This window comes from Anastrepha ludens, chromosome 4, assembly GCF_028408465.1.
Source record: "Anastrepha ludens isolate Willacy chromosome 4, idAnaLude1.1, whole genome shotgun sequence".
NCBI lineage: Eukaryota > Metazoa > Arthropoda > Insecta > Diptera > Tephritidae > Anastrepha > Anastrepha ludens.
The window spans coordinates 76325140-76340982 of record NC_071500.1 but is presented as its reverse complement, the minus strand read 5'-3'; the positions used below and the strand labels follow the sequence as shown (position 1 = coordinate 76340982).

General features: G+C 37.5%; 1 protein-coding gene across 2 annotated transcripts in view; it reads right to left on the bottom strand.

Annotated features, from left to right (window-relative positions):
* LOC128859874 (RNA-binding protein Musashi homolog Rbp6) overlaps positions 1-15843 on the bottom strand; it is an 84813-nt gene that overhangs the window by 48358 nt on the left and 20612 nt on the right. For both annotated transcript variants that reach the window (XM_054096999.1, XM_054097000.1), the window contains exons 2-5: positions 10483-10565; positions 10263-10347; positions 2850-2885; positions 744-827 (exon numbers count right to left, since the gene is read on the bottom strand). In XM_054096999.1, the coding sequence (XP_053952974.1) occupies positions 744-827; positions 2850-2885; positions 10263-10347; positions 10483-10565 (288 nt within the window). The remainder of the gene's footprint in view (positions 1-743; positions 828-2849; positions 2886-10262; positions 10348-10482; positions 10566-15843) is intronic.

Sequence of the window (15843 nt, the reverse complement as noted above, 5' to 3'; positions counted from 1 at the left end):
GAAAGGTAATTGTTTGCGTTTCTTAATACAGGGGTATACGATAGCGTTTTATTATTGTAAAATATGGAAATTAAAAAAAAAAAAATAAGGCTTAACATCGTCATTTATGAAGGTCTGTAAACGAAATACTCGAACCAGAACCTCTCGGAATAGCTCGATAACTGTTTACAGGATTTCATATTCCATTTCATCGCGCGAAAGCTTTTGATTTTCGAAAATATGGCCACTCTAATATGCAACTGCTATTTGGAATATCCTGAAATATGTATGTATGTCCACATGAAATGATTTGTTAATTCATTTCCCTGTGAAGAACGTAGGTATAGTGTGTATATTTGTATGTGTCAGTTATTCATATTTGCTCTATATTATATTATAGGTTATTTTTTCAGCTGCTACGCTTTTAAGGGTGGCCAGTATCCAAACAATAGAGAAGAGTTTAAAATGAAAACAAAGCTAAAAAACAAAAGATGGCGCAAAAGAAGTTTAGTAAAGAATATACATTTTCATATGTGTTTACGTATTTCGAGCAACGCAGTGTTTGATTGTGCGGTGTAAAGAATGGGGGGAGGGGTAGAGTATGAAAGTTATTATTAAGTATGGTACTCGCGTGTATAAATATTTGCACACTTGTATCTAAGTTAAGGTATTTGAATGAATGGGATTCAGTATTTATTTAGTAGTCGAAATTCAGTGTTTGTATGCGCATGTCTGAGTTTTAGAAAACTCATTTTCGTACTCACCAGCAGGGTAAGGCAAACCGAAGCTTGGATATCCCGAGTAACCACGTCCTGCTGCGTAGGCTGCATATGCGGCTGCCGGAAATCCTGCCCGAAATGAAAAGAAAAACGAAAAGTGTTTAAGTAAAGGCATGTAAATATGCAGTTATTTATATATAAAACGGGACGACTAAAAATTAACATGAGGTGAAGCGGTTTTAACAAAATAGAAGAAGAAAACCGAGAGGGAGGTAATCAAAGTTGATGCAAGCAATTGAGTTATCAGCTAGATTTTCAAAAGCTTGCGAGATGTTTGTGGTTTTGCTGTGCATAAATTGCATCGTTCTGCGGTTGCCACTGTACCTACTATATACTAGTATACTCGTATACACACATTTGGTTACTTACTTATTTATATTTGTGTAGGTACGTACACATGCATGTCGTGTGTTGAAAATGTTTGATTTTGAAGCAATTTCTTCCGGTTTGCATTTGAGGTTTGCATTGCTTGTGTTTGGAATAATTAATTGCATGAGAAATTAACAATGTTCTCTTGCCAAGCTCGTATCCCTGAGCGTTTTTATATGTACATATCTAAGTATTTATGATGTATTGAATTTACAAGTGTATGTGTGCACTTGCTTAAATACGCCTACCCATATGCAAATTGTGAAGGAAGACAAATCCTTGCTAAGGCAAGTTGGCAACTCTTGCGCATTTCCTGGGCATTCAATAAAAATTTCGCCTATGATTACGCATGACTCTGGGAATGAATTTTAATTACCTTGACATTTATGCATTTTGATACTTTGCTAGCTATGGTATTTTGAAAGCAGGTTGGAAAATAATGATTTGATATCGGAAACTGAAATCTTACTTTTAAACTACATTAAGCATGACCTAATCGCCGGGTTGCATCGTTGAAAAAAGTCAGTATACTCTGTAAGTGATCGATTCAGATTCCTTAGGCAAGAAAATGTATCATCTGCTCAGAAGAAAGCTGTTGCAGATCACGTCATTGAAAATAAGCACTTGAGAGACATTTTATCTCACATTCACTCACGTCATCATGATTAAAAAATCGTTTACATGGACATTGAGATTGTATTGTTGGCTCATAAATAGGCTTTCAGCATATGGATAAGTATTGCCCAAATTTCATTTAAATATTCATTCATTGTAGCGTTCTAATTAAACTTTTTTATTCATACTTAAAAATAATATTTTATCAAGGTTTCCACCAAGCAGCCGAGTACGTGTTGCTTGTAAGAATTCCACGTGAGGCAGGGAAAAGTCTTGAGAACTGGCGGGTATGTTCCAAATTTGCTTTGAAAGATTTCTCAGAAGTTGTACATCTCCCTGTTTTTAACACATTGCCAAAATGTTTGTTTTAAGAATAAGTCTACGTTAGCAGTTTTCACAAACGATCTAACGCATTAATCGCTTATTTATTTGAATTCATCAAAAGTTGAACGGTGTTTTGCCATTTTCAGGGAAGAAGTGTTATCATTAGATGTACATAGGTAAGTATTCGCCTCACAGTATTTTTTATATTTACTTTGTTGTGCCAGGAAACGTACTCATGTAATTGGTTAAAATATAAATTTGTAGATAGAAAGTTAAATTGATAAAAAAATCTATCTCATGTCTGCAAAAGTTAGTGTTATAATCGATCGGGAAGATTACGTGGTTTTATCTCAAAACCAACAGAATAAAACTCAGAAGCCTATATTGATTACTGCATTGAAATTCTCACACGAAAGCTAGCTCTCACTTTACACAGCTATCTTGAAACCGATATGGATATATTGCATTCAACTTTGGTGGACTGCAGCTGACTCAAACACCGGAATTCTTCACAATAATTGAAGAAATAAGCAAATATGCCACATCACAAAACACTCGACTCCGTTCGCACTCCAACCCTCTTGTCGCAGAAATAATTACAAATCTCATAACCTTCACTAGACTCAAGAGGAAGTCTACAACAGCATTTTATTTATCTTAAAACTAGTAAACGGTAAATAAATTAAATAACTTTAAGTAAAAATATTGCTTAATGTTTAAAAACAGATCGCAATCAAGAAATGGCCATCATTTCGTCAAAGGTAATATATGTATTTTACTTACCGTCGGGTAGTGTCCCCAGTCCCCACATGATGTTATCTATTTTGGTGGGAGGAAAAAGAAAAGAGCGAAATTAAATATCAAATATTATACCCATATTTGTGTAAAGTATGTTTTTGTTTTAAGAAAAACTCTAGTAGTTCTTCATTTCATGAAAATTTATATACGAATAAAATATGTGTATGTTTATAACGTTTATGTTGAGTATACAAGTTACATTGATTCTAAGAGTCAAAAAATAGAAAATTCGTAATAATTTTAGGCGCTAGTTATTACTAGAATTGTATTTGAAATCAGAAAACAGAGTAACATATGTATATGTGTATGTGCAGTTTCTGTATGGATCAACTATTGTCTGTTTTCTTATGAACACATTTGAAATTTTAATATTTCCTGCATCGATTGAAAACATTCCAAAGCTACAAGTAATAATATTTAAAAAACCTCGAAGGAAATCCTTAATCCTTGGTGTTTTAATCAGAAATTTTGAATTGGTATCGGTTAGAAAGATCTCAGTTTTACGTGTGCTGTCCATGTATTCCTTTTGTTTTGTTTATTTTTAATCTAACTTTAATTTTCATTAGAAATAGATGTGAGAACGATGCCTTGGCGTTTAAAGATGTTGTTTTATGTATTTATGCCATGATCTTATTACAAGTAATGGGAATTCACGTGCATTAAAATGCAATCTGCTGAAAACCAGCTTGTAGTTTTTCTATATTTGACACTAAGTTATTATCGAGTGTGCCATTAGGAAGTCTAAGGCTTTGAAACTCTTAAAAATATTTGTTGTTTCCTTTTGTTTATAAAGTGCACAGAAAAATTCTGTCAGCTTCACCAAGCATCTAAGTGGAAAATTAAGCTTAGAGGTGTATTCGCCAGGATAATTAAAAAAAAGAAAAATCAAATGTGTTAGTGTTCTAAATGCTTATTTGCCGATATTAACTATGTTATTTTAAATACCTAGATATGTATACATGTAATTATATACGTACAGACAAGTACGAGTATCTAACTATGGCGTACACAATGATAAGTATTTGATTGATCCTAAGCATTAGTTCTAGTACATGTAGATGTATATAGTAGCAAAAAAGTAAATGCCACTACCAGGAGAGTCGAGATAAAACTTTTAGGTTTTTTTCAATAATATTTTCTGAAGATATATTTCGTGCTGCATTTAGTTTAGAAATCAATTCGTTTTTATACGATTATCCTTTAAAAGTCCAAAACAAAAGGTCGAAAAGGACATAAGTATTAAGAATTTCTAAATTGCCAAATGGGTGTTTGCGTTTTTCTCTGATCAAAGTTTTATGTTCTGAGGTCAAACTTAGTAGAGCCCCCATTTTATTTGGTACATTTAATAATTTTACTTCGGTTACAAATGCCAATTGCCCTTTATAAGGACGATGTCCTTTATAACGTCGTATCACACGACGAATTTAAGAATTCGCCATACAATTTTTTTTTTTAATTTAGTTTGTCACTCAAGGTTTTTAGATTATTTAAATATCCAATAGCCATTTAACTAATATAATTATTTTGAATTATTTAATTGCGATTATTATAATTATTTTTTGTCAAATTACTCACTGGTAGTAACGTTTTTTTTATGCGCACTACTGTATTAATTTAAAACTACATCCTAAAGCTAAATTGAATAAAGTTTTCATTGTCTTAAGAAGTATTTAATCAGCTACAGATCCATTGCGTTGTTCGTATTTGCTAGTTGCTCGTTGGCGTTGCCGCTGTTGCCGCTACTCGGTTTTGGGGCTTGTGCCTAACGCACGCACATCGATTGACTTTAAATTCTAGGATATGTTATATAATAAAATTTTAAAAAGAGCAAACAAAAGTTATACTATTGAGCTAAATACAATTATTTCTAAACACTGAAATACACATTGATTATAGGTTTTACGACGCTTCTATGACATAACGTGGTTTTTGGAAAATATTTTTGTGTAAGTATTCAGTAATAACTAGAGAGAGATGTGAATTTTTCATTGTTTACGCTAAATGCTGCTTTTACATTTCTATTTCTGCTTATTTACTAAAAGACGCGTAACGAAGCACAAGTGTGGCTTTACGATGGCCAATACGTGCCGCACCTGCATTGGCCGCCAAGAAATACGCCGAGGTGAGATGTCACGTATACGCCCCGTAACCAGCACGTTGTTCGTTTGCGTGGTTCTAAAACAACTACTAAAAAAATTTAACGGAAAGAAATTCACTTTTTTTTCATTGAATAAAAACTAAAACATAATTATATGTATGTATGTATAAAAAACAAGCTAAGCTAAGATACAAGCTATGAAAAAATACAAATAAAAAAAGAGCGATGTGAATTAAAGTACAAAAAAAAATTTGAATTATTTTTCAGCTACATTTCATACTAGAAAGTGAGCGCTAAACGAGTATCGTCCATAGGGCGATTTCAGTCCTTAGACTATTGGTGGTGACTGCACATTTAACTCTTCATGGCAAGCACGTGTCTTTCCTCCTAGGCGCTTACTGCGGGCTGGCTCCTGCGATCCAATGCCGTTGCTACAATTGCTATTTTTGTTGCAGGCCATTATTGTTGTACACCACTTAATAGGGGCCCACAGCGCTACGTGTCCTAAGCACTGCCCACATACGTGCTGTTGTGGTGTTCCACTTTCCGCCACCTCTTATCTGTTGACTATTCCATGCGTTTTTCCTTTTAGCATTTTCAAGTTATCATCGTCGTCATGACTTTTTTTATATTTCATGAGTATAACGCAATTACAATTTAATTTGGCAAATAAAGCTAAGTGGATAAATATATGGCATATTTGTACTGGTCTGCACTCGACGTCGTAAGAGGGTACGTAGGCGGAGAATATAATTGACTTCCAATCCAAGTTTTTTCAACGTTTGCATAGCATTGTAAAAATGCACACAATCATAATCGTATGATTTGTTAAGAAATGAAAGTGTCCTTTATGGCTTGGTTAATTATATAATAGCTATATGTAAAAATTTTAATAAATAAATAACATATGCAGGAGACACATTCTTAAAGGCGGCTTTAGTGTTGCATCAGACGAGTTGTCGATTATAAGTCTTAGCCTTTAATTTCCCTTTAAAAATTTTGATGAAATTTCAATACATTTGATAATTTTAAAATTATAAAAGTAGTCACACCACCTAATGCGGTGCGAGTGCAAAATTGTTAATCGTTTAGTCACTAAAATTTACAAGTCTTCGAAACGGATTTGTTAGTTCAGAGCACATTGGTTTGTTTTTCACAATTTTAGTTCAGCTACTTACACAATTTAAATATTCAAAAATTGTTATAATACCCAAAACTAAGGGAGTAAATTTTTAAATTGTAAATAATTGAATATTTTTAAAATGAAGATTGTTAGCGATTCTTTACTTATTTCCAATTTTGAAAACACACCTAAAAAACTTTTCACTTTAGCTCTAATTGGTTGTGAAACTTCTTAAATGTAAGTAATTTAGAAACTAATTTTACATGTTTGGCCTGCTACGCCCATTAAAATTTTCATATTTTTGGTTTTTTTATTACTACTTTGATGTTATTTATAGTTCTTAATGCTGATTGAGTATGTCTATTATTCTACAAGTTAATAATTTTGCTCTACTCAGTTGTAGATTATTTTCATTACTTAACCAAATAAATCGAATTCTGTAAAGTTTCATTAAAATTGACTGCTAAGTCCCTAAGTTAGGAATAATAAAAACATTGGACAATACAAAGTTATTAATTTCTATCTACATACTGTATGTATGTATGACTAATATATCTAAATCTTACTTCTTTACGAGTATTAAAACTTTTTCATATCTTCAGAACGAGTATTTGGGGAACTCGCTTGTTTTCATTAATTTTCACTTATTGTATCGATTATTAACGATTATTCGGTCGATCGCAAGCTTTCTCTAACATTATTTTAGTTATTGAAAACTTGATGTTAATTTTTATAGGTGAAAAATAATTTATTTATTGAGTAATTTAAATCGGAATCCAAAGTGGAAGAATGCTGAGGCTTTAAGATGATAAGTGGGGTCGTCCATTTTGCGAAAGGAGCCTAGACAGCAAGTCTTATAACTAACTCAGCCATTTTTTCTCACTAAGCTAGGTAATATAGTTATTAAAATTATCATAAACCAGCGACTTCCAAAGAGTTTAAACACTTATTAAAATTGCTTAATCACACAAAACGGGGTATAAAAAAACTTCGCCAAGATATTTTCTCACAAAGTTGGTTCAGCACATAATATGCGTGCTTGTATTTTACATTGAGATGTACATACCCTATGACCAAAAAGTACCGTGAAGGTGATGTTGACTATTTTGCTTCGATTGCCAAGGCGTAGTGCACCATGAGCACCTTCCATCGGGCCACACAGTCAATAAAAATATTAGTTATCGGTTTTGAAGCATTTGAGAGACGCTGTATCTCGCAAACGGCCGGAAATGTGGGCACACAATTCTTGGATTTTGCATGACGATAACGCGCCATCGCACCGACCCTAAATTGTGCTGGATTATTTGACCAAACACCAAATACCAAGTAAATACCATCGTGAAAGCACCGTATTCACTTGATATGGCTCCGTGCGACTTCTTTTTGTTTCCCCAAAATGAAGCTCCCACTTCGTGAAAGGAGATTTCAGTCGATAGAGGAGATCAAAGAGAATGCGACGAAGAAGGTGAAGGCCAGCGCTTCATCGGCCTACCAGGGGTGCATGGCGGACTGGAATAAACGTTGGAACATGTGTGTTGCTTCAGAAGGGTCATATTTTGAAGGAGATAAAATAAATTTGCCTGAAATTTAACTCTGGTTGGTTTTATTCAAACATTCCCGGTACTTTCTGATCGTAGGGTATGTATGTACTGTAGCAATACGAATCACACAAATAATATAGTAAAAATGCAACACCTTAAGTGCGCAAAAGTAGCGCAAACAATGAATTGATATCTGAAATTTGAGGCAAATATTTAATGTCTCGTTGGCGAAAAAAAGACTTAGAAGTTTTTTATGCTACCTGCCGCCTACTTCGGAGGATATATGCACATATAGGTATGTATTCAATTCAATATACCTTGTGAAATTTAGATATCGAAGTGTTGCAAAGGGTCTTTCAAAAGTGACGCCTAGATGTCAGTAGTGAATAATTCTTCGACCGTACACTATGAACAACGCATTGAAATTATTGGAGCTTATTATAACTAATCGATCTTTAAGAAAAACATATATATGATTTTACCTCAAGGGGACGTGCTCATGGTGGCCATTTAAATGATGTCCTTTTTCATATATAATTGTTAATAGTCGTTTTTTGAATAAATATAGTGAAACCTGAAAGAGTCTAAATTTTTACATATTTTATTTTAAGACAACATCCAGGTGTGTTTTTTGAAAACACCCTTATATGTAGGAAATTGCAGAAGGCCTGCATTGCCTCTCTTTCGCAAATGTGACCCAATACTCCAAATTGGTTGTGCTTTATTTTTGCAAAGTCGACTAAAATATTGTTTTTTTTTCAAGTAATTTGTTTGGGTTTTTGAATACATTGAAACCAAAAGCTTGCGATTCAGCCTTGTCTTAGGAGCTTTCCTAAGCCTAATAATTTTGTGAATATGAATAACCAAAACGCTGGACGCTTAAGTACATATATGAGATTAAAAATTGTTAAATGTTTAATAGAGTAATTTATCTAGAATTTATTTTGTTTCATAACAATTATTTTCCATAAGTATTAGCTAAGCCACTAATCATTTGCGTAAGTATGTAAAAGAACAACTCTGGCAATAATACAACGCTAGAGTTGCAAATTGATTCCGCTTTAATCCTACGGAAGTTTCAAGTACAAGTACATTTCCGCTAAATGCTAGCTTAAAATTACGTAAGTGCATAGTTATTTATGCATATAGGTATACGTTACGCTCTATATATGTAATTGAGAATGCACGTGTATGTATGTATATAATCGTAGTACTTAAGTCAATGTGTGAATGAGACAGATAATTATGAATTGTACAAAGTATTCTGTACTGTTATGATTATGTATTAATTAATGTATGTATGTCCTATATCAGGGTTGAACGCCGTACTTTGCGCCGTATGTGCACACATACATATATGTACTATAAATGTGTTCAGAGCTGCCAACAGGCCAATTCTTTGTTATGTAACTCCAATATACATTTTTGAAATAAAACCAAAAAAAAAAAAACAATTTAGCATAGTTAATTGCTTTCAATTGAAGCAAAGTGCAAAATGTCATTCACTTTGGAAATTTCGCATTGAAAAGCCGCTGTGGACATATACTTTAGGGTGTGTACATACGTACTATTGTATAGATACGTATTCAATTGCATATGCACTTCGTATTAATGTAGGTACGAATGTAAATGTTGTTGTGCGTGTTTCTGTGGAGTCTATTGTCGCTTTTTGAAGTGCAATGGCGTGTTTCTGTATGTATTGTGTCTAGCCCAGCAACTGTCCAACCGCGAAAAGTTGACTGGCATTTAAACTCAGATACCGTTGAGCTGAATCTAAGCTTTGTGCGCGTTTTGTTTTCGCGCAACTGTTTATTGTGGCCGTGGCAACTGCGTTATGACTGCCGTTGGCGGTCAGATGCCGAGCGTATTGGCGCCTGGCAGTTGGTACAGTGTGGCTGTGGTCGGCATTTCCAGCCCCTGCATGGATAATAAATCGCCTAATGGGTAGCCGAGAGTGGCGGTTGCTGTTGCCGTTGGTGTTGGACGTACTTGTGTGGCAGTTGGCTGGGCCAAATGGCCCACTGCAGTGGGCGGACGTAAACCGCCGACTGCAGCAGCTGCTAGTAGGCGTTTATATCCGACAATAGCAGCGGCATCATAAAGTGAAGCTGCTTGCGGATTTGTGGCTGCTGCAGCTGCTGCATATTGCAACAGAGAAGGGGTAGCAGGTGCGGGAGGGACAGTTGCTGCTGTAGCAGAGAACGGTATTAGTGTGTGAGTAGCGCCGGCGGTGGCTGCTGCAACCGCATTGGCTAGTGATTGTTGCTGCTGTGCAGCTGCTGCCGCCACCACAGCAGCTTGCTGTTGTTGCTGTTGTTGTTGCTGCTGCTGCTGATGGTGGTGATTGGCAGCAGCTGCAGCAGCGGCTGCAGCAGCAGAGAAGTGTGTTGGTATGGGATAGGGAGTGTAGCGTAAAGAAGTGGATGCTGCAGGCGCACCAGCGCCAGCGCCCACGCTTGCGCTGCCGAACATGCCGGCATGTGGATGCGCCGGATGATGATGATGATGGTGGTGGTGGTGAGCGCCTGAGCTGGTGGCAGCCGCAGCGCCGGCAATATTGTGGTGTGTCGCAGTGGCAAATGTACTACTGATTAGACCGCCACCGTTGGCATTACCGCCCCAAACTACCAACTCACCGTAAGCAGAGCGGCCGGCAGCACGCGTCTTGGCCAAGTTGGCCGGCAGCATAACTTCTTTTGGTTGCGCCTTCTTGCATTCGACCTAAAAAGCAAATAAGCAATATTACAAAAATTTTATGAAATATGGTGCAATACAAATATCAGTGGAAGGAAATACGACAGGTGATAGGTCGGCAGAGGCAGCTGTAATATACTTTAGAAAGATGCGGACACTTACCATTTTGTTGTTGATTTCATGGAAATGAATTTCACAAACTTTATCCACCACATCCTCGCTCTGAAATGTTACGAAGCCAAAACCTGTAACAGAAACGGAAAGTGCACAAATTAATAAATTAAATTAGTAAACATCAAGGCTGCAAAGTTGTCGAGAGAAAAATGGAAAGGAAGCTTGAAGTACGAACAACATAGATGAATAAATCGCTTTTGTGAAAGTAAAGTTTACTAAGGAGTAGCCAGTTGTGCTTACTACACCATCCCATATTTGTTCGTGCATTATCGTGCTTTGGTTGCATGGCCTTTGGGAATTTGTAAGTCAGCCAAAGTCGACCGGCCGGAGCTGTTGTGGGTTGTGGTTTGTGAAATGTTGCTGAGTTATGGCCAACATCTTCTGAGCGTTTGGCGTCGCAGTAAAAGGGAGAAGTTTTAAGTCAGGTCGAATGTTGCGCGCTGCAATAAGACTGCATTTGTATCTTGTTCATTCTTTTCGCCAACAACAAACCACAATCAGAGTAACAACAACTCAGGCAACTACTCTTACATTTATGAATTTGTCATGACCAAAACTGTAAAATGACTGATTCCACCGGCCATAAACATTAAGCCGGATACTTCCGTCGGAAGTGGCGAACGGTGATGTAAGATTGCCAAATGTACTCATATATGTAGATGCATTTGTATGGCTACATGATTTTACTTATGCATGCATATGTATTGTATAGGGCTTCCCAATAGGGACGGGTCAATGTTGATAGGCTACAGCATCAATGCTGATTCTGCGCTGTCTGTCTTATCTGACATTTAGTATGCACTGGCTAGCTTAGTATGCATCAGCAGGAAAAATCGCAGGATTGAGTAACCCACGTAAATGATATAATTTTATTATAAATGGAGGTAATGCGAAATGGTAACTAATACCGTCCGATTTAGCCCTGCTCTCACTATTCTTGTTGGGTTTTCTGAAGTCGTAGGCCTTTACCATTAAACAATCTTCATGGAATGTTTGCCATAGAAAATTGGACATTTTGGTTCCGTGTTCGGGGGTAGTGATCTGTGGTCAACCTTTTCGCAGTACTACAAGTTTTTACTTCATAACTTTATACTAATCTCTAAACGATACTGATGAGTGTTGACTGCTGTCAAAAAAGTGTTTTTACATATCTATCTTCGGCATCGTTCGCTAAAATGATTTGATATCTCTGAGCTCTTGCTCATGCGTTAGTCATCAATCAGTCATAAAATGATCAAAAATGCCTGGACATCGTTTGTGGTGACTTAGTTGGTGTATTAAGATTATATATACAGCAGGAAAAAGTATCTGTTTTCAGGAAACTTTAAGACTTGTAACAATTGTATTAAATAAATATTTCAGCTTCAAGCCGGGACAAAAATCTGAAATCTTTTGACTTTCGGAAACATAAATACTTTTCTTCTTTGGACTCTGAAATGGAAATGGAAGAAACATAATGGCGTACTTGTGGAAGGCAGTGAAATACCACCGGCGGCGACCATTGGTGAGGCTGACAGACCTAGCAACTGGAATTGGATCAACATTTACAACGCATCATGGAATGCATTTACGAGCACGTGTGTGCGCGGCATTGCTAATGGTGCCATACCTAACCTCACTTCGGGTGCCATGCCTTGTAGCGCGCTAACCTATCCGACGTTCGGCAATACATTTCGGCCATTTTGTTCACAGGCGAGTACGCATAGCCTCATGGCGCCGCCATCGAATACTTCTGTTCTCATGCAGCCGATGCAGCATAATATGCCATCCTATGACCAAACGCGTGACCCCTCATATAATGTTTTCAGACAATATAGCACATTGGACGTCAATTTAAAACCAACGCAGATCTCCAGCAGGCCAGTGATAACCAAGGATTTACCGACCTTTTCCGGCAGACCTGAGGACTGGCCCCTATTCATCGCGATTTACGAGCAGTCTACCGAGCGTTGTGGCTTCACTGATCAAGAAAACCTGATCAGACTAAAGTGCTTAAACTGACGAGCTCTCGAAGCAGTGCGTGGTAGGTTAATGATGCCAGCAACAGTCGGTCTGGCAATCAACACATTGAGAATGCTTTATGGGAGACCTGACATTATTCATCAAACAATGCAGATGAAATTGGGACAAGAGCCAACAGTTAGGGCTGACAAATTGGAAACGCTCATAGCATTTTTACTTGCAGTGCAAAACTATCGCGCTACAATCCAGGCGGTTGGCCTGGCCGATTATTTAAACGATCCAGTGTTGCTTAATGACTTGGTTGCTAAATTGCCAAGCGATCAAATGCTCAATTGGGGCAGCTATCGCTCAGTCGCATCGACATTGCTGTATTTGACGACTGGCTTTTTGGACTTGCTACATTGGACTCGATGGCTGTTTGTACGAGAGAAAAGACTTTGTTCACGCTGTTTCAAATCTCACTATGTTTGCCGATGCAATCTGAAGAATAGGTGTGGGGTTGATGGCTGCCAGATGGCACACAACGCTCTTCTACATACACCTGCTCCCGTTAAGAGCAACGTCGATCATGAGCAAACAGCGCTATACCACGAACGGCATTCAGGCTCCCCAAAAGAGAATCAGAACTCGATATTCAGGTACGTCGCCGTTACTATTCGTAACGCATCCAAATCTGTTGACACCTATGCACTCATCGACGAAGGCGCGTCTTGTACTTTAATTGAGAGCGAGCTTGCGGATGACCTTGACTTGGACGGGCCGTCCGAGGCGTTGTGTCTGCGATGGACTAACGAAATTACTCAAAGCGAAAATAACTCCAAGTTTTTAAGTTTGAGATCGCATCGACACAGTTGGGTTCTCCAAACTACTTGTTAAGAGGTGTAAGCACTATTGCTCGTTTAGGTCTCAAAAGTGGATGGACCGTTTATGGTCGAGACACATCTGAAGACCCAGTGATGCCTCGCGTGCTCCACATCTGCAGCTGTGATCCTACGGGCAGGGACCGAATGGTCGAACAGATGAAGGCGTATTTTGCTATCGGCGTCTATGCGCCAGCTGAACCGCTTCGCTCAAAGGATGAAGAAAGTGCTTTACAATTGATGGAAAAATTCACCAAGTTTCTGCCAACAGAGAAGAAATGAGAAAGAAGATTGTTAGAAAACAAGACGTCGTCGATTTACCCGATTCACTTCCTATGGCGCGCCGTCGACTAATGTGTATCGAGGCCAAGATGAAGCGGGATCCTCACTCCACCGTTGTATTGTCGACAAAATTGACGATTACAAGTAAAAGGGTAACATATGCAAATGGAGTCACTTGAAACATCGATAGGTGGCAGATCGTGGTACCTTCCCATATTCACGGTGCTCAACGTTAAAAAAAACAAAACTAGATTGGTATGGATGACGCTGCAGCCAAAGCTGGAAATACTGCACTTAACAACCTGCTATTAAAAGGATCCAATATGCGGAGATTTACGCGAGATGTTTCACCAAATAAAGGTAGTCAAAGAGGACCAAGTGGCGCAGAAGTTTTTATGGCGCGACGGTGAGTCTAACCGACAGCCAGATGTCTATGCCATATGTATGTTCCTTTGCTAGCGAGCTACGTTAAAAACCGAAATGCTCATCGTTTTTTCGAAAATTATCCCGAAGCTGTACAAACCATTATAAATAACACTTTTGTCGATGATTGGCTTCAGAGTGCAGACAATGAGGAAGAATTATCGCGTTTGGCTACTGTTGTTCGCTAGATTCATAATGAAGGAGGTTTTGAGATGCTGAACTGGGTATCCAATTCCAAGAAAACTTTGACTGCTAACAGCACGCCACTATCCAGATGTTTTGAGGAGCTTGAAGGTACTATCGAAAAGGTGCTTGGAATGTGGTAGCTACCAGCGTCGTATGAGCTTACCTTTGTGGAGAAGTTTCCTAAAGAAGTTTTTGATGAGTACACATTTCCGTCGAAGCGACAAGTTTTGCGAACAATCATGAAAATATTCGATCCCCTTGGACTGCTCGGGTATGTCATCACAATACAAGCAAAAATCATCCTACAGGACATTATTGGGACGAGCCTATCAGAGAGGATGATCGCAATAACTGGTGGAAGAGGTTGAAAATAATTTCTTCGATCAACAACGTCAAAATTCCTCGGTGCTACTTACTTTCCGGCTGTAGCCGGAGTAACCAGTTGCACATTATCGTGGATGCAAGTATCAACGCTTATGCTGCTGTGGCGTATTTGCGTGCTGAAATTGGTAACACAGTGTACTGTTCATTGCTGGCTTCGAATACAAGGGTCACGCCATTGAAATCCATTTTAATACCGAATAGCAAAATCAGCATCGACGTATGCAACTATTCATCCAAAGAAAGATTCATCCGTGAATATTACGTTTGACCAATTCTGTTTTGAATTATCCTTAGCCCATGCAACTCTTGAGCTACGACTTAGAGGCCTTCTGCTCATAAAGGTATTCGAATCATGCCTTTGGATACATTGGCACCACTTTTTCTTAAAGCTGCTTAAGCTTTCGCAACGATAAGTTGTTGCCAGTAATGTCGAAGCATTTTGAAAAAAATACTTAAATATATACTTAAAAAAACTTACGGTATATAATTTGGGGGTGTTGCTAACCAAAAGTGGCTGCAAAACAAAATTTTCCGGGGCATAGCAAAAACGTCATACTATATACATAAGGAATAACGACCTTTATATTGATCTCGGCATACCAACTGTGACTGAAGTGACGAAGCAACTCGCCATAGCTGACAAACAGCGACTAAAAAATCATGCCAACGATGTAGCATCCAGTTTACTTTGGCTGAATTCATCTCAAATATGTTTAAAACGTAAACTAAAAATAGTTTTTTAGTATATTATCTTAGTATACACTAGGGTGCAATTGTACAACGCTTCTAAAAAATGAACAACAATCGGTAGTAAAAAAATAAAAATAAAAATAAAAAAATTTACCCTCAACAGTCTAGTGCTTCAAGCCTAATGCATTTTGTATCTTTTTATTTAGATGAATGACATCCATTGTGTTCTTTGTTTAGAGAACATCATGGGTTGATTAATTCTATTAAATTGGCAAAGGAGAAGATATTATAATCAGGATGACGAGCACCAATGCCCAGGTGCTGCTGACACTACGTTGTTCGACCCAAAATTTAAATGGCTTGTCATATTCGTTGATATCGTAAAACCTTTATTACGGGAACTACTTATACAGATGTGATGATATGCAAGCTTCTAAAAATGAACATATTTCTCATCATATGTCTGATAGCAAAGAAAATGATTTAGCATTGAGGAAGCAAATAAAAACACAACCATTCTCTGCAAATTTATCTACATGGCATATATATATTTTTTTGGGTA